General features: G+C 40.4%; 1 protein-coding gene across 1 annotated transcript in view; it reads right to left on the minus strand.

Moving 5' to 3' along the window:
- GRID2 (glutamate ionotropic receptor delta type subunit 2) overlaps positions 1-19,766 on the minus strand; it is a 1,091,344-nt gene that overhangs the window by 494,026 nt on the left and 577,552 nt on the right. The window contains exon 3 of the mRNA XM_030564822.1: positions 7,303-7,587. Within this exon, the coding sequence (XP_030420682.1) occupies positions 7,303-7,587 (285 nt within the window). The remainder of the gene's footprint in view (positions 1-7,302; positions 7,588-19,766) is intronic.

Here is a 19,766-nt window from a genome sequence, read left to right on the forward strand (position 1 = left end):
GGTGAGCCAGGTTCATGTCCCTGCTGTGTCTGATTCAGAGCAGGAACGTAACCTGGGTCTCTAACATCCTGGGTTAGATTATCCTCACCACTGGGGTTTCACCTACAATGTGGAAGACCCAGTCTCAAGCCTCTGCACCTCCCATAGAAACACAGAAATGTAGGACTGGAAGGGACTTCAACATGTCATCTTATCCAGTCCCCTGGACTAAGTGTTATCGAGACCATACCTGATGGGGTTGTCTAAACTGTTTTTTAAAATCCCCAATGATGGGGATTCTACAATCTCTGGTAAATTGTCCCGATGTTTAACTGCCCTTACAGTTAGGAAGTTTTCCTAATGTCTAACCTAAATTTCCCTTGCTGCAATTTAAGCCCATTACTTCTTGCCCTGTCCTCAGTGGATAAGCAGAACAATTTATCACCCTGCTCTTTGTAATCACCTTTTACATACTTGAAGACTGCTGTGTCACACACACACCCACGTCTTCTCTTCTCCAGACTAACTGAATCCAGTTTTTTCAATCTTTCCTCAATAGTCACGTTTTCTAGAACTTATATCATGTTTGCTGCTCTCCTCTGGACTTTCTCCAATTTATCCACGTTTCCCGAAATGTGGTGCCCAGAACTGGACACAATACTCCAGTTGAGGCCTTATCAATGTTGAGTAGACTGGAAGAATTAATTCTCATGTCTTGCTTACAACACTCCTAATACATTTAAAAATTATTTTCATTTTTGCAACATTATATAGTTGACTTATTAAGTTTGTGATTCACTATAACCTCAGATACTTTTCTGCAGTACTCCTTCCTAGGCAGTCATTTCTTGTTTTGTATTTGTGAAGTTGATTGTTCCTTCCTAAATGTAGCATTTTGCATATGTTCTTACTGAATTTCATCCTATTTATTTAGTTCTCCAGTTTTTCGAGATCATTTTAAATTCTAATCCTGTCTTCTGAAGCACACTAAGCTAGCAGTTCTCTGGCCCCGACTCCCATCTAGTTCCCAAACACACAGTCCCCAACAGGTCACACTGTAAACTTTAACCAAGGCAAAAGAAAAAAACAAAAATACAAACAAGCTCACTCCAAAATTTAGTGCTCTCTCTTTCAGCAGGCAATCGCCATCCCTCCCTCTCAAACTCCCGTTTGCTACCCAAGTTTGTTAGGACACTTCGCATCTGGATGTTAAGCCCTTCTCTCCTAGCTCAAAGGGGACATGAGCAAGGTGAACGCCTTAACCACTAGGAGTCATTTATTGGGCCAGAGAAAGAGACTATTTAATTATTTGTACAAAGTGGAACTGCTCCAACTCGCCAGGAGAAAGAGAAACTTGCTCCAGAATAGCTAATAGCCTGATGGTTAGGGTGCTCACCTGTGATGTGAAAGATTCAGATCCCTGCCCTGAATCAGGCAGAACTTCCCAGGTAAATGTTTTAGCTATAGAATGGGTCATACACTGAGCTACTGGATGAGCCACACAAACAGAAGAAATTCCATCTAGGATCTGAGAAACCTGTTTAATCAAAACTGATATACTCCTGCAAAATGATTCAGTTTCCACAAACTGGCATTCCTGACCAGCTATACTCATTAGCTATTAGCAGAACAATAGTCATCAACTAAGACTTACAGTTACTTATTAAACTTTTTCACTGGAGTAGCTCAAATTTGCTATGCCACAAAGTTTACAATGAAACTCTGTTTTAATTATGATTAGTTCATTTTTAAATTTTTTCAAGAAAATTCATTTAAAATTTAATTTTTAAAAATCTCTATCATTTTAAATTAAATATCAGTGGTTTCAAAGTGAGGCTTCTGTATAACTTCCCTTTCACTCAGTTAATTAGGGCTTATAGGGAGCAATTGCTTCTTTCAAATACTTCCATTTTCTTTGTTGGTAAGGGAGTTTTAAATAGACTGCAGGCTTCTATCAACTGAATATAATAGCTTTAGAAAAATGCACTTTTCTCTCCCTCTTAATAAGTTGAATAGATAGGTCCATTTATGTTCAGAAAGAATTTGGGATATTTTACAAAGCAGAACACACTGTAAATGAACACTTCTGACCTGCAGAAGTACTTAACTCTAAACATAAATGATGCTCACTCTCACTGCTAATGAAAGGTAATCACTGATAGGCAAGATAAAAGTGAAAAGCATTTCCAGTTTGTTGAACTTAAAACCTATGACACCAATAAATGGATATGCAAATTGTGCAGTCCTTTTTCGAGGCACAAGATATTTGGATTAGCATGATATTTATTTTGGATTCGAGCCCAGTCCTTCTGTAGCAAGATTTATTGTAAATACCAAAGGCATATTCTCTTTCATTCAGCAGGAGTATTACTGGAAATAATTTCAGAGATATGAGTAAAGTGTTTCTTTATAAATTGTGAAATTAAATAACTAGGAAAACTGGTTCTTTTCCAATAAAGAAAAAGTAAACACCTTTACTCACTCACATGGACATATAGACACAGAAACAAACATGACGTACACAGAAAAATAGCACTCAGATAATTTCGGAATGTGTTAAAGGTGAAGAGACTGGATTTGAAAAGAGTTAAACAATTCTGCTCTCAGTTACACTGCCATAAATGTGGAATCAATTCCCTGAACTAAATTGAATTGTTCCATATTTATACTGAGTAACTGAGAACAGAATCCAACCTAAAACAGAGGGGAAAATATTCAATCAGTTTAGAGTGCTGGTCTACTGCGTTTAGCTGCCCTTTACTGTACTGTGCATTGCAGGTACAGGCAAGTGTCATCTTATGCAAGGGTTCCATTCTGCAGTTAGCGTGTAAAGCGAAAACCGCGTATAGTGGAACACTCATTGAGTTGAATGGCGGGCAGTTTTTATATTGTTGTTTTTCTTTTTTCCCTGTTTTTGCTGACCACACAAAGCTGAATTCGCATATGTTAAATGCGCCTAAGATGCGACTTGCCTGTATTTGTGTAGACCGCTTTCCCATAGCGTCAGCATGGCTGGGAATTTATTTCCACTTGTTGTGCCACTTATTTGCCGGGTGATCTTGGGGAAGTCACTTCATTTCCATGTCCCTCAATTTTCCCGTGTGCAAAAAAATGGGGATATTGCTGCTTACCTCCTTTGTACAGTGCTCTGAAATCTATTGATTAAAACCCATACAGGAGTCAGGAACTACTATCATCATGATCTGCACTGGGATTATCTCGCCCAGCTCATGCAGAAATGATAATGAGTCTTTGATAGGCTGAGGTCTATGACCTTACTAATATTCGGCAAAATCCTTCATTTCTTAATTCTGTCAAGGATCTCACTATAATCATAAGAATGGCCATACTGGGTCACACCAATGGTCTATCTAGCCCAGTGTTTTGTCTTCCAACAGTGGAAAATGCCAGGTGCCCCAGAGGGAATGAACAGAACAGGCAATCATCAAGTGATCCATCCCTGTCGCTCATTCCTAGCTTCTGGCAAACAGAGGCTAGGGACATCATCCTTACCCATCCTAGCTAACAGTCATTGATGGACCAACCTCCATGGATTTAGCTAGTTCTTTTTTGAACCCTTCTACAGTCTTGGGCTGCACAAGATCCTCTGGCAAAGAGCTCCACAAGTTGGCTGCGGATTTTGTGAAGAAACACTTCCTTTTCTTTGTTTCAAACCTGCTGCCTATTAAATAACTCAGTTTGGGTATTTTATCCATACCTATGAATCTGCCCGGGACTCTTCTACAAATCTGATTGCTCTCAGTGTTTTCTGCTTCAATCACAATTGTTGATGCTATGAGGGAAGCATCCTCGTCATTATAATTAGCTTCTGCTTGGAGATAACTCCATTTCCTCTTGTGAAGACATTTACAATTGACATTTCAAGCAACACCACATAACTTTGCTGCTTCGGAGTTATGAACGCAGGGCCTGACACAATCCACACTGTACTCAATGGGATGGTTTGAAAGGCTATTACAACTCCATTTTCATCAGGCCCTACAAGGATTTAAGATGCTTTTCTTGCACTAGACAATTTTACTCACATTAATCACATAACCAAACCAGCAGTTTTGTCATAGAAGGCATATCTATTAATTGCTGCATCGGGGAATGATCCAAGGCCAAATGAAGGCAAGAGAGGCACTCATTCCACTCATGTCAGTGATCTTTTCATCACATCCACAGTAATAGATTTTTTTTGCCTTAGATACATATGTCCCCCAGGCACCATAATATCTGAGCATCTCATTTTTTACTGCATCTATCCTCACTACACCCCGGTGAGGTAGGAAAATTCCCTTATCCCCATTTCACAGCCTGAGAACTGAGGTACACTTATGGGAGTTGGGTACCTTGGTGCTTCAGAAAATCCCTGTTAATGCCTCAATATTTGGAAAACTGCAGTCCCCGGTGACTTTCCCCGAGTGACACAGGAAGCCTGGGACAGAACAGGGAACTGAGCCTGGGCATGCCGGGTCCCAGGTGAGCACCCTGACCCCTGAGTGATCCTTCCTTGCTTCCTTGGACCATGTTCTGAATCCCAAGGCAGGTAAATTGGGCTCATTAAGTGAGCAGGTTGTGTGTGTCACCAGGAGGGGAATATGCAAATAAGGTGACAGTTTAGGGCCACCCAGAGGATTCAGGCGGCCTGGGGCAAAGTGGGGGAGCTGTGACGCTTGTACTTACCCAGCAGCGGTCCGGGTCTTCAGCAGCATTTCGGCAGCTGGCGGGCCCTTCAGTCGCTCCACATCTTCGGTAGCACTGAAGGGCCCCCCGCTGCCGAAATGCCTCCGAAGACCCAGACCACTGCCGGGCCAGGGCTCGCGGGGCCTCTGCAGGGCCTGGGGCAAATTGCCCCACTTGTCCCCCACTCTGGGAGGCCCTGGGACAGTTTCCTGTTTAAATCTACAAAAACAATTAGGAGTCTGGTGGCACCTTAAAGACTAAAAACCCCACATGCCCAAATAAATCTGTTAGTCTTTAAGGTGCCACCGGACTCCTTGTTTTTGTGGATACAGACTAACATGGTTACATGGTTACTCCTCTGATTATAATGATATTCTATAAATCAGTACTTTCCCCTCATCTGCAATACTGTGCTCAAGACTGGTCACACTATCAGAAAGAGGCTACTGTAGAATTGGTGGAGGTTCAGATATGAGCCACAAGAATGATTAGAGGCATGGAAAAAACTCTGATAAGAAAAAAAGATTGAAAAGAGTGGGACCGTTTACTTTTAGTGAGGAGACAAATAAGAAGGGATATGGCAAACGTATGCAAATAATAAACTGTCTAGAAAAGCTGCATCTAGAAATTCTGTTCTCATCTGATAATGCAAGAACAAGGGGACGATGAATTTGTATATTCAGAACTTATAGAAGGAATAACTTATTCACAAAACTAATCGTTAGAATGTAGAACTCACTGCCATGTGATGTTGAAACCAAGCATTTAGCAAGATTCAAAGAGGGATTGGACATGTATATAGATAACAAGACTATTCAGAGTTATAGTAGAATATATGTTTAAAAAACTAGAAGGGACATAAAATCTCAAACTTCAGAGTTAAAGACAATCTCTGACTATTGGCGGTTAGGAGGAGATAACCTTGGGTGGCAGATTATTCCAAATCTGCCTCCTACAGAGCTTCTTGAACTTTCGTCTAACTTAGTACTAACCGCTGCCAGAGACAGGATACTGAACTAGTAATTCCTGTGTTCCCATGAGAAATCCCAAACAGGTCAGAGCCACTCTGAGGACAGTAGAGGGACATTGCTTGCTGGTTCTTCTGCCAACCACAGGCTTAGGTCTCTGGTCTCCCAGTGGCTCACTTTATGTCTGGTAAAGAGGCTCCTGCCTAATTTTATGTCTGGAAGTGACAGGGCACAGAATGAATTAATCTCAAACCTATTGCTAGTGGACAGACCTCCACATTATAAAACTGTCATCACAGTGGAATTTTGAAACAGAGACTAAAGACATAAAAGGACATGGAGTCTGAAATACCCTCTCAAATAGAACAAATGGAATGCTGCAAAAACAGTGTGAACATTCTTTCTTATTCTCAACTACTAGTTAACTGTAATGTTTCTTCCCTTTTTTATTCATGAATATCTGTGTAAATAGATTTTTTGCTTACATGAACATTTTGGGGATGGTTCTTCTTCATGAGCATACTTATGTTTAGATGTGAACATGCATTTTAATTTGTGGACTATAATAGTCATCAGCAAAAACTCTTTGGAGCCATGACTGTGTATTTGTGTGTGTGTGTACAGTACCTATTACAATGGGGTTCTCTAGCTATTTTATTATAAATAATGATTATTTGCTATTCATCATTCAATATTTTCCTAATTTTAAAAATTATTTAATCAGACAACAAATTCGACAGCATATTACTTGGGTGACCAGTCAGACACCATTAAATATGAACAGCATATAGCTGAATTGAACCATTCAGAACCTGAAGACTTAAGTTTGATAATAAGTTGTTAAATGTTCATCCAAACTAACTGTAAATACTTCTGCAAAAAGCAGGTTTGGTTTTAAAACAATTCATTAACAGAAAAAATGGTGAAATTACTCCGATAATGTATCAACTATAACACGTCTAGCCCTACTCTCAGGAAACCTGAGAAGTGATGCCTCCAGAAACTGATTGAAACACACAGTTGGACAGAATGGGCTAATTTGCACTGTCTGTGTTGTACTACTTCTATTGATACAGGACTGTGCTTCTCATAAGCACTAAATGCACTCAAAGGTTTTTAAAAATAATGCCTCTCCTTTCTGCCCTCCTCACCCCCAACCCAAGTATCTAATTTGATATCTCTACTCAATAAGTTTACCTGGGGGTCCTGCATTCACCCAAACCAGCCCATTCCCATTAAAGTTTGTTTCTTGCTTACATTGCTATTTCAAATTCCTACCCCACAAAAGACTCCAGTACACACAAAAAATTTGCCTCTTGACAAAATTCTAGGAGTGTGAAATCATATAGTTTGATGAATTGTCGTAATCTATTTGCAAACACTGGCAAACAACAAAACTCATTAAAATCGTTTACACTTCATAAACACCACAAGATAGAAGGCTAGGTAAATTCTGCATTTAACTTTATCAAAGGAATTATCAAACAAAGCCATAAAAATTGATGGCTTTTAGAAATAGATTTTTCTGGGGTTACGTGGAATCTTAACATAGCCATAAATGCTTATATGCAAAATGTAATGTAGTGGAAGATCTTAAAGATTTAATGCAATTGCTTTTAATATAATTAGGATCTGATAACAATCACCCCATTAAATAAACACTTACCATACTCGTTATCATAGAAAATAATGAACTTCTGCCAGGCATATTCCATGACTACCCTCAATATAACATCATTTACATAGACGGGTGGGCGGACAGACAGTGTGTAGTCATCATTTCGATTGCTCCTGGTGAGGCCACAGCCACTTCTTGGAGTCCCAGCTGTTGAACGCTGGATGAAGAGGTGAGGGATGTGCATGGCATCTGCCAGGGACTGCAAGGATCCCGCCGACGTACAGCCAATGGAGCTGACAAGGGCCAGGATGCCTTGGTTCATAAGGTCGCATGCTGTAAGAAAACACAGTGATATTCAAGATGACAAGGGCAGTTCAGTGCTCATGCTTATTTTTCTGCTGAAACAAATAAATACTGGGAGCTGGCATGCAAGAACTTCAATGAAGTAAAAAAAATTAGCCTTTTGTAAATTCAATAATCTTGTCTACTATAAAACAGTCCAATCTAAAATCTATAAAAAAGTTAGGAGGCTTGTCTATTCATTTCAAACTGCCTTACCTATTATCACTACCAAGAGCAGTAAGACTGTTCCTTCCTCTGTCCTGGAAGTGAAACTCAGTTAGAACATAAACTTATTCTATAAATATAGCCTTTGGAAGACTGTTACAAACTAAACCCAACTATCAAAGTAACTGGATTTTCTGGGGAGATAAACACTTTCCAAAGTCCAGCATGCCCATTCTGGGAATAAGATGCAGAACTTGCAGAATAACAGCTCAGACTAGCTGTCAACTTTTAAAGGCAACTGAATACAGTTATGCACATTAGCTTGTCCAGAAAGTACCCAAAACTGAATGGCTCTTGGGTTATACAAGAAATGCACACATATGTGATCTAACTTTTCTATTTTAGTGTTTCAACAAAAAACAAAAACAAAACAAAGCCCCAGAGTTATATAAATAGAATGCTGCTTTCAAAACTTAGGGCATAATTTCTGCAAGTTTTCCCTCCCCACTTTTTGGAAAACCACATTCATGCAAAAAGTAACACCTTGTAACTAACAGCCCAGTCAATGAAGGCTGAGTTACAGTAGAAGTTCTGAATATTACACTAATGACATCCACGTGAATACCAAAGGTACTTATGATGAATGTTAATGCAATCAATAAAAAAGAATAAATAATTATTTGGGCTATAATTCTGAAGCATTATTCTGTGAAATAAAGTTTATTTTGTCTTTCTAATTGAGTTGAGAGCCAGAGCCAGTCAGCAACACCAGCTTGTAACATAATTCCCTAGAGCACAAATCAGGGACAATTTTTTAAATGCTTAATTTGAGACTGCCAAAACTACATGTGCAGTTACCCTGTATTCATACATGCAAAATAGAATTGTGCAGGAAAATACACAATAGGTATTTACAGGTGCATATGTAGTACTTTAGTTGTGCAATTACTCATTTTGTGTGCAGATTTTGTGCACACAGCAGGTCAGGACACAAATGAAGAACCCACATGTGAAAAATTTGACCTTTAAAGTATTATTATGGCAGACATATTTTGTTATCAGATCTATTAGATCAGATTGTCATCCCCTTACACTACTCTATAAATATTCCCATTGACTTCAATATAACTATTTATGGCATAAGGCAATATTCAACGTGAATAAGGATGTCACGGTCTAGCCCTTATAAATCTTACCAATGTAGCCAAAAGATGGTATGGGAGATCATGGACATGGATAGCCTTTTTCATATACAATTAATACGTTTACCATGTAATATTTAGTAATATTCAAGATTACTTCTAAAAGCATCAAAAGAAAGTAACTGTGTATGTCAAAATAATATACCATCCAAGAAATGACAATAAAAGATTGAAGGAAAGGGTTATTCCATACTTCACATCACTAGATTTATCCATCAGAATTATTTCAGTATCCTGCTTCACAGACATGGAGGTCCTTCTGCACCAGGAAAAGCGTGGCTCTGCTGTGTAAAGTGGAGACGGATTTCCATGGGGTTATCCAGGGATGCACATATCCCCATTGGGAGCCCTAAGCAGGAATATTTCTCCCCACATACACAAACACAACACATACTAAAAAAGTGAATGGGGTAACCACTTTAGCTGCCTGGGGTCCTAAGCAATTGTTTAGTCTGCTTATGCCTAGTGCTGGCTCTGCACTGACTCCTGAATATCATGGAGTTCAGCTCTCCGGGGCTTCCCTGCATACCAGAGCACAAATGAACAAGTGAAGAAGGGCAGAGATGATGGCAAAGAATTCAATACTTCTTCATGGGTTTTTTTGTCCTCCCCTCTATAATGGGGGCTTTTTGGAGGCAATTGGGGTACTATGTTAAAGTAGTCTCCACAGAGTGGCTCTAAAGCACTGGAGCTGGGGAAAATGATCCCTTCCCCTGTGTAGATACCCAAAGTATAGCCTACTACTTGTGCTGGGTCCCAGAATGGATGGAAGAGGCACTGTCAGGTTAAAAATGAGATAGACTAGTTAATGTCTCTTTACTCTGTTTCTAGTCACTTTTCCAGTGCTCTTTTCGTACATTGGGTAAATATTGTGATACCTAGAGTGCAAGTCCTGCAAGGAATGCTATTCTTTCCAAGATAAAAATTTCCAGTGTCATTACAAAAAAAGTTTCCTTTATTTTTAGTTTAGAACTTTTTAAAATATTTTTTGGTTACCAATCTTTGCAAAAAAGGTTTCTTTCAGTGCTGCTGAATTTTAGGCCTAAATGAACTCGACAGCATCCCTTTAAATAAAATATGCCCTGCACCCACAGTCTCTCAAATATGATTTTACAAAACACATCACAGTCAGAGACAGTCTTACAGAAATCACCCTGAGGATCCTTCTCATGTCAAATGTCTATATTTCTAGGCACTCTTTATGACCAAAAAATAATCAGGAGACTCACTAATACTGCAGAACGGGGAATTTTCACTGTGCACTGTGTTACTGAAACAAAGCAAAATAGGAGGGAAAAAAGCACTTAACCCTTTCACATATGGTTCAATGATAAGATTTATTCTTTTGCTTAATGGGGCTAAATTCTGCTCCTAGCACACAGTCTGAAAGAGCACCTGCAATCTGCTCACTCCAGGTCACTCTATTATGAATACTATTGAAGCATGAAGATTGCAGTAGCCCCCAAGGCTCCTGCTTTCCCAATTATGCATACATGGAGTATATGTGTGTGTTGAGATGGGATGGTAATCCAGTCAATATTGCTGGCAAATGCACCTTCGCACCTACAGTTAGTCTTACAAACTTTGATTAACTGAATGTATATTTAGATAGTGGAGAAAGGCTTGTTATTTGGAACGTTCATTCTCGCTGCATCAGTCTCCCATCGACTGAATTATTTTTTAGGTAGAGAGCCATCTCTACAGTTTATAGCCACGTAAACAAAACAAAACCATTTCCTGGTGTCAAAACATTATACACACTCCTTATCCAGGCATAACTCCCATTGGCTTCAATAGGAATTTTGCCTCTGTAAGAAGTGAAGGATTGAGCCCTATATATTATCTTTTTTTTGACAATGAAAAGCTTAATTCAATCTTTTTTCCGCTTATCCAAATCTTCAGTGGTAGTTTTTTTCATTTCACTAACTATAGCACAAAAGCATCTGAAAATCCTTTCTCCATTCCCTCCTAAGGTTGAAGAAATCAGCCAGTACTGTGCCCTAACTCTAAGTACAAAGATTACAAAAGGACTTTAAAAGCATTTTGTCATTCAAGACTCCTTTAATTTACTGTCACTACCTGAGAGGTCATATATTAAAGCAGATATCAAATCTATTCCTAATATGATCAAACTACATTCTTTTACCATCAATACACCATAAACAGCCCTGTGTCTTTACATCCTTCTTCAATATAGTAGAAATGTCAAATTCAAATGGATTAGTATACAATTCTATTAGAGGTGTGACAAAGCCAGCCTTAAGGAATACAGGATTAATAATATCAACTGCCCTCTCCCCCAGCCCACTCAACACATACATGCTCAAGTCAAAGAGAATCCCCAATGATGCTGTGGCAGGGTGCTTCTAGCAGCAAATGCCAACAGGCTAGAGTGGGTAGCCAGGCCCCTGCCAAGACCTTGGGACATGATTGAGCCATCATTGCCTGGTGATAGTGCAAGGCTACATGGGCTTAGCTCACTATGCAACCCCTAGCCCCTGCCCCACAAGACAGGAGCTATCGCTGCCCGGGGTGAGTGCAGAGCTGGGTGGGCTCACTCGAGGGCTGCCTGGGGGAGGCAATTTGCCCCAGGTCCTGGGCCCTGCAGGGACCCCCATGAGTGTTTTGGGGGCCCCTGGAGCGGGGTCCTTCACTCGCTTCAGGGGCCCCGGAAAATTCTCGTGGAGCCCCAGCCCCCGGAGTTTCTTCCACTCCAGGTCTTCAGCAGCAATTTGGTGGGGGGGGGTCCTTCTGCTCCAGGACCCGCTGCTGAAGTGCCCCAAAGACCCACGGCGGGGGGTCCTTCCACCCCGGACCCGCTGCTGAAGTGCCAGGTCTTTGGTGGCAATTCAGCAGTGGTGGCCCCCCGCTGCCAAAGACCCCAGACCCCCTGAATCCTCTGGGCAGCCCTGGCTTACTCTCTAACTCTCCCACCTTCCCTACAAAACAGGCCAAGATAAAGCTTGGCCCAATCTTATGGGAAAGGAGTGGGCCATTCTAAAACAAAATGCCAGAGACAGATTTGCAGACCACTGCATAATGATCCAGATAGGCTCACTATGCCATGGGACACTCAGAGCTCCACCCCCCACAACCCTACACCTTTTCAATAGCAGTGTAGCTATTAAGTTTTACTCAGCCCCCACCTTAAAGAGCATCTTCACCCTCAGGTGGGACAATCACTTTCAATTCATTTCTCCTGTACTCAAGGACATCCCTAGGGGGATGCAGGGTCTGGGACAAATCAGCCTCCCTGATAGTCTCCTCGCCATCCATCCCATGCTCCCCCACTCCCACCATCTGCCCTTCCTCCTCACCATCCACCCACCTGCCTGCCTCCTCACCCCCCTCCTGCCTGCCCCTCGCCTTCCCGTTTGCCTCCTCACCCTGCTTGCCCACCCACCTCACCTGAATATCAGGACAAATGGAGTCCCAATCATACACAGGTCAAAACGTGGAGCAAAGGGCTAAATATCGGGACACTCTCAATTTTATCAAAAGTGTGGTGCCCAAGGCGGTCACCCCGATTCGCCATATGCAAGGGACATCTCTACCTGTACTACAGCAGCCTTTCCACTGCTCCTCTCAGCTTGGCTCACTCAACAGTCCGTAGTATTCACCTGACCCCTTCGAAGCTGGGACTGATAATTGAACAAGGAAGGCTGACCCTTGGCCCCCTCAGCCATAGAGGAACATGCCACAGGATGATATTAAAATTGGACGTCCCCCAGCCACAACCAGTAAATTGATTGCAGTGTTTCTCATTCTGTGTTTAGAGAATACTGGAGTAAATGTCCATTCCTTACAGTGGGCCACTAAGTAAACAGTATTAATTCCACTTAGCAAATGAGGAAATTGAGACACACAGAGGTAAAGTGACTTGCCCAAGGCCACATAGTGAGTCACTGGCAAAACCACGATTCAGGAATTTCTGACCCCCAGTCTCATGTTCGTTCATCTAGAAAATTCTGCCTCTCCATCCTGTAACAAAGGGAGACCACAATGGACTCACATTGTTTTTTTTCATATGCTCTCAAATGTTACATTTTTATCCTAGAAAATTTCTCATTTATCGTAGAGAGAGAAGATGATTTATGCCATATTAAGTAAATCATTCATTGCCCCAAGGTCCCACTGATAGAGAACCATATAAGATGACGGCATTGGCACATCAGGGAGCACTGATGATAGTACTACATCATCGCTCTCTATCAACTAATGTTCATGGATCTTAGCCTGTGTTCTGCCCTCTCTCTTTCCCTTGAGCAGTTGCGCCCACCACAGAGGGGGTCTCTGTTTCTACAGCAGTGTCTCCTGTATTTAAACAAGTTTAAAACATTCATGTCTTCAACATAGAAGAGATCACCAGTTCAGAAAAGGAAAATTAGCATGAAAATGTACAGGAAGTTTAAGCAGATAAACTACAGGTCTTTTTGCTTTATGTTCATAATCTTGGGAGGAAGGAAAAAGGATAAAAAATATAATTATGAGGCATATCATCATGAGATCTTGTTATTTAATTCTCAATAAATGTTCTTTATTCATTTTTAGATACCAATTCTGCTCCTGCAAATAATTCTTCTTTCATAATACAGTGGTTCAACCTGGATTTAGAACTGATTTATTTCAAGATGAGTGACAGCATATTTTTAATATACCTCAAAATACGTTCATAAGGAAATAAAGGTAAGATCTTCTGGTTGAAAGAATGCAGAAAAAAAGTATGCATGACTGGGTTTTATATAATGTTCTCCTTTCAACTAGAGATACATGTGCCCAAATCCATTCCTGTTCCATGGGTTATGGAAATCAACCTTGATAACATCTTCTTACCTGTACGCATTTAGTCCCCTCCTCCTCCAACAATACATTATATATAACTCAGAGTGGTGATATTTTTAAAATAACTTATTAACATTTAAGGGATTTTATTTGGCCTTGATTGCTAAACCAAATTTGTAGTTACCAATTTTAACAGATGGTGCTTATTCAGGTTAGAGGTTTTTTTGTGTGGAGCAAAAATGCATATATATATAATATATATATATATATATATATATATATATATATATATATATATATATATAATTTGAATACACGCTTAATATCTGGATTCAGATCTCCATGAAAAATTAAAAAACAAAAACAAAACTTGGAGAAGGAGGTGCATTTCTGCAGGATACAACTACAGCACAGTTACCACTGAGGAATTTTAGCTGATCTGTCTCTGGATGTAGCTGAGGATAGGGCTTCTCTTCCATATTCAGGATTCTGCCAAGGATGACCAGTGTTTTATACTTGCTCACTCAAAACTAAGCAACTATCTGAACCTTGAAAACTGGGCTGGCAATCTCACAAGTTTTTCAGGAGAAAGGATTTATTTTTCCACAATATTTCAGCATTCCTTCTTTCCATCCAAGGTTCATTGAATATATTGTAAGGCCTGAAGAGGCCATTGCAATCTAGTCTGACATCCTGTATAACATAGACAAAAGGGCTTCCTTGGAATAATTCCTGTTTGAACTAGAGCAGATGGAACCACAGTATGTGAAGAGTGTGAAAATAAAAGCTGATTTAAGTTAATCAAACTTTCTCAAACCACTAACAAAGTCCATATTTTGGACAAAGTGCCAGGTTGGCTATTTTCTGTTAATCCCATCTGATGCCTGTCTCTTCCTCTTCCTTTTCATTTCTGTTCTTCATACACTACACAAGCCTTGCTAACATGCCACGTACCAGCCCAAGCAAAACAAAAATCCATTCACTCTTTGCCATGAAAAAAGAATATATTTGTCTCATCTGGGCTATTAGAATTTTTCACAGATAGCACATGCCCTCCACAGTGAACAATGTTAACATTATGCAAGTAATATAAATGGCTCAACTGGCAGAGTCTCAACAGCACAAAGCATACTTAAGAGCATTGTTGGAACATATAGCTGGGTGAATGTCAATTTACCAAGCTCCAGTTAGTTGAAGCCCTAAAGGGAAAGTTGGTTATTCCTCTCACTGCATTGACTGAGGTTTCACCCCTTCAGCACTCCTGGGATCTACAAGAGCTTACAGCTGCAGAGTTTAGGAGCACCATAGGATTAATGCTGTCCAGCAGTCTCCCCTCTGCTGAGCCCTTGGACACTTGATTATGTAATCTCTCAGTTCTACAAAGATTTGGTGCATCTCCCTAAGACCTTTGTAAAGTCAGGGTTCCAAAATACATAAAATATTTACCCATTTCTCATATTCCATTCATGACTACCGCAAACACAAATTACCAATAGGCAAGTGCTCAAGAAACCCTCATCCTCATAATCAATGGGGGTGCTGACCCAAAACTCCTTGATGTCAGCGGGAGTATCTTTCATTGACATTAGCGAGTACCGGGCCAGAGCCAGTGACAAACTTTCCCAGAAAAACTAGAACTGAACCACGACATTCAAAAAGTTTGGTTAAGTCCTTTCACTGTTTTCACCTTTGCACATCCTCTGACATTCCAGATTCTCTCTGGGAACAGAAGCTGAGGTGCCAAAATACTATATGGTTAGCCATTCAGTTTACAGAACGAAGAGGCCCAGGTAAGCATCCATACATTAAGGTTTTTCTCTAAAGTAGTATTCTCTATCTGCACATTATGATGTTCGAGCATCACTAAACGTTTGTGAGTTTGCCACTGCCTGTCTCCCTGATTTGCCACGATCAAAACTGAGCGAGTGACACTCCTTTTGCTGTACAGATAACAGACAGGGATAGACTTATGTCACAAAATTTGGATCTGGATCTGAACCCCCCATGCGCCCCACGAAGTACCAGCATGTTTGGAAGTGCTGTTTGGGTTCTCCAAAGTTCAGGGTCCCCCATTCTGGGGTTTTGGTTCAAGCCTATTTCTTACAGGCATGAGAGCCATATGCCACAAAACATTACAGGCCTTCCTTCACTGTTGTGTAAGCAATTTCCATTCAGTTGTGTGCTTACATATGTGGCATTCTGAAGCAATTAAATAAAATGAAAAATTATAATTTATATTTGTAACTGGCATTGAATTATACTTGATTACTTATTAAATGAAGCAGATGTCACTTTAAGCTAATGAGTTTCCATCTTCACTTCAGCCCTGAGCTGGAGCTGTATCTTTTACTTTTAATTTCTTTTCTCAGCTCTGTACAAGGGGTTATTAAGCAGTGCATTGGGTCTGATATAGTATTTAACAGCAAGCTTGCTCTCTGCATAGCAGCAATTATATAGAAATGAAAAGGCTGAGTCATAAAGCAACTTAATACAAAATTAATGACAATTTATCGAAAGATAACACGCTGGTAAAATCATATGGTTTTATTCTAGTTATTAGTTTTTTAAAGGCCCTGTGGAAGCATTTGAAAAATCCTATATTTAAACCTTGGGTATTAATAATTCTCATTTTATGCACTTCTCATTAAATATACCAGGACAATGTTATTGTTAAGTGAAGAAACAAAATTTACATACTATACTTGACACTACTTGACAAAAATTAAAATGCTATACTTTATATGCTATACTATATCTGCCTAACCATTTATGCTGTTATGAAATAACAGATCAACTCAAAGCCCTTTGTGTGCTACTCTCTCTCAAAATACTAATGTCCTAGTTCCCAACTCATTTGCGTGTGCCGATGTGCGTGTGAAAAAAACAGCTCATCATGACAGACTGGCATCCCAATTCCTCTTCTCCCATCATATCCCAGGTAGATCATTATCCCCTCCCTTTTTTCTGTTCCTTTTCTCTCATGTCCTTTCTGTCCCTTATTTCACCTCTTTCTAATCTATTTTCCTTTTGAGCATTCATTTTTTTTCTTTTGTTCATCACCTTGTTTCTTGTTCTCCCCCTTCCAGGGACCCCTTACACCCAGCCACACAGCACACACTTTCCCTGTTCAGGCCTTTGCTTCTCTCTCTTTCCCCACTCACTTCTGCCCTCTCCACTGTCAGGAGACAGCATGGTCCAGAGGATCTAGTACTGGACCTCAGAATCTTGCTTCCCATCTTTTATTTCCATCACTGCTATTAATTTGTTCTGTATCTGACTTTGGACAAGTTACGTGAATTCTCTGTGCCTCAGGTCCTTCTGTAGCAGGGATAACAATATTTACACATCTTTGTGATGTGCTTTGAGATCTATGGATGAGAAGTGTGATCTAAGTACAATTATCATTCTTTCTCTCTCATTTCAACCCAGTAGGGACATTCCATTCCTCATTAGACTCATTCTACCACAAGTTCTCTTACACACACACACACACACACACACACACACACACACACACACACACACACACTCGCTCTTCTCTGATTTAGAGTGCTTCACAAACATTTCTAGTCCTGCACATTAGTATGGAGACAGTAGGCTTTGTTGGAGAGAGACAGATGTGCTGTGTAGCACAATACTACAACCTGCATCAGGGTAGACAAAAGAACATGCAGCTAGTAGCTGTATCTTATTGGCAACCCCTACAGTAGAGAGATCTGCATGTGCTACCCTGGAGGAGTTTGATATTCTTCCAGGTACAGAGCTAATGGAACAATTCTGTTCAGAATGAGACCACACACACCCCCAAAGCAAAAACACGGACTGCTTTCTCTCCCAAGGTGCAAGCAGCAAGCATCCTGAGCATCTTGTTCTCGGGAGATAGAGGGCACCTTATGGGAAAGAAAATGAAAAGGAAAGAAGCTTTCATATGCCACCTAGATATTGAAAGTTTAATTTCTTTTTTCACAATAGAAGTAATTCTATAAGGCAAATGGAATGAGCACTGCAGTTTGAGCTGCAAATAATACTAAGGCCAGGACTTACATTCATACTAAAATGCATCAATATAGACAGATTCTACATCTAATAAAAAGAGCTTTTGTTTGAAAATAAAAAGAATGCAGGGAGAAAGCAACATCAGCTGCAAAGAATGAAAGGATGTGAAAAACCTGGAAATTCAGTGAGGGCTCAAGAACACTACGTCCACTAATAGACTAGGCTCTTAAGGAAACTTCAAAGGAGTCACTAGTAATTATGTGTCAAGAATAGACACTAGGTTTTATTGCTGATGCATCAATTAATAATAAAAACAACAACTAGCCCTTATATAGCACCTTTCATCAGTAACACTTAGAGTGCTTTGCAAAGGAGCTCAGTATCATTACCCACATTTTAACAGATGGGGAAACTGAGGCACAAAGCAGGGATGTGACTTGCCCAAAGACATCCAGCAAACCAAAGTTGTTGTCATTCATGCCCCAAAGAGCTCAATCTGAACAGACAAACACGTTAAAACATCCTAGGAGGTACAGAATAAAATTCTATCTTGGAGCTTTTTCCATTTTGTTTTTAAACATTAGTTAATGAGTGGATGACAGCATTTTTGCTGACATTGATTTAGTGTAAGTGGGCTTCAGGAAGTAGGTGGATTTTGAGGGATTTGAAAAGTGAGAGGAGGGAGCCCTGGTAGAGTGGGATGGAGGGAAAGATTTCTGGCATATGGCAAACATGGAAGAGGAATAAAGTTGACAGTGAAAGATGAAAGGGCAAGATTCAGAGCTGTTTTGTTTTGTGCTTGTACAGCACCTAACACAATGAATTCCTGGTCCATGAGTGGAGCTTTTAGGCACTCTAGCAATAAAAAAAACACAGTAAGTATGTGTGTTGAGGGTGGAGGGTTGTAGGAAGTAAGCACAGAGCTGTAGGAAGGGACAGAGTCTTGAAGGCAAGAAGCCTAATCTGATGTAAAAAGCAGAAGGAAACCAGTGGAGGGATTCAATAAGGGAGTGAACAATGATTTTTTTTTTTTTTTTTAGCCACAGTGTTCGGCTGGACTGAAGTGAAGTCACAAGATGACTGGAGGAAGCTAGAGAGGAAAAGGTTGTGATATTTAAGGGAGATAAAATACATGAGTAGAAAGTAACTGTTGGGAAAACATAAAAGAGCAACTTCCATAATTTGGTAGTTTTGGTGCATTGCATGTTCTCTTGCTTTTTGCTTACAATCTTAGGACAGACAAGGTAAGTATTCATTGGGAGCCTCATAAGTGGGGACAATTGAGGAGGCCTGATTTAAAAAGAAGTGAAGTTGGAAATTCTAGATAGGAACATGAGTCCAAGAATGGAAGAACCTACAAAATGAGAGTGGAAGAAGGAAATAAATGAGAGGAGTGCAGACAGAGCAAAGGGACTCAAGCAGGCTTATGAAAAGAAACACGGGAGAAGGTATATATAGGGGCACAATTGTACAGAACTTTGGAAAAATGAGAAGAATGTGATATTTTATTCAGTAGGCAAGCAGATGGCAGGAGTTCCAATAGAGAAATAAATGAGTCCTATATACATCATGGAAGATTATGTTAGCTGCTGCGCTATGGAAGGAAGGAAAGGGAAGTGAACAGGAGAGACAGCAAGTGGCCAGAGAGACGGAGGTTGCAACAGCCAAGGTGGGAGATAGCCAATGTGTTGACAAGTGTGTCAGCTGAAGGGTAATGAGGAAAAAATCAATATGATGCATGCTGTAAATGAAATACCAGCAGAATTTGGCAGCCTTAATATGTGTGGAGAAGAACAGAGGATTAAAAACGGGGCCCAAGTTTGAGAGTCTATGTTCTTTCTCTAGGAATATTGGGAAAGTGTTTCTTTGGTGTCAGCTGCAAACTTTTAGTGAGACTGCTTCATCCTTAATAGGTGCAACCAGGGTCGGCTCCAGGCACCAGCGCAGGAAGCAGGTGCGTGGGGCGGCCAATGGAAAGGGGTGGCACATCCGAGTCTTCAGCGGCAATTCGGTGGCGGGTCCTGC

The sequence above is a fragment of the Gopherus evgoodei genome, chromosome 5 (assembly GCF_007399415.2).
Source record: "Gopherus evgoodei ecotype Sinaloan lineage chromosome 5, rGopEvg1_v1.p, whole genome shotgun sequence".
In the NCBI taxonomy this organism is placed as follows: Eukaryota; Metazoa; Chordata; order Testudines; family Testudinidae; genus Gopherus; species Gopherus evgoodei.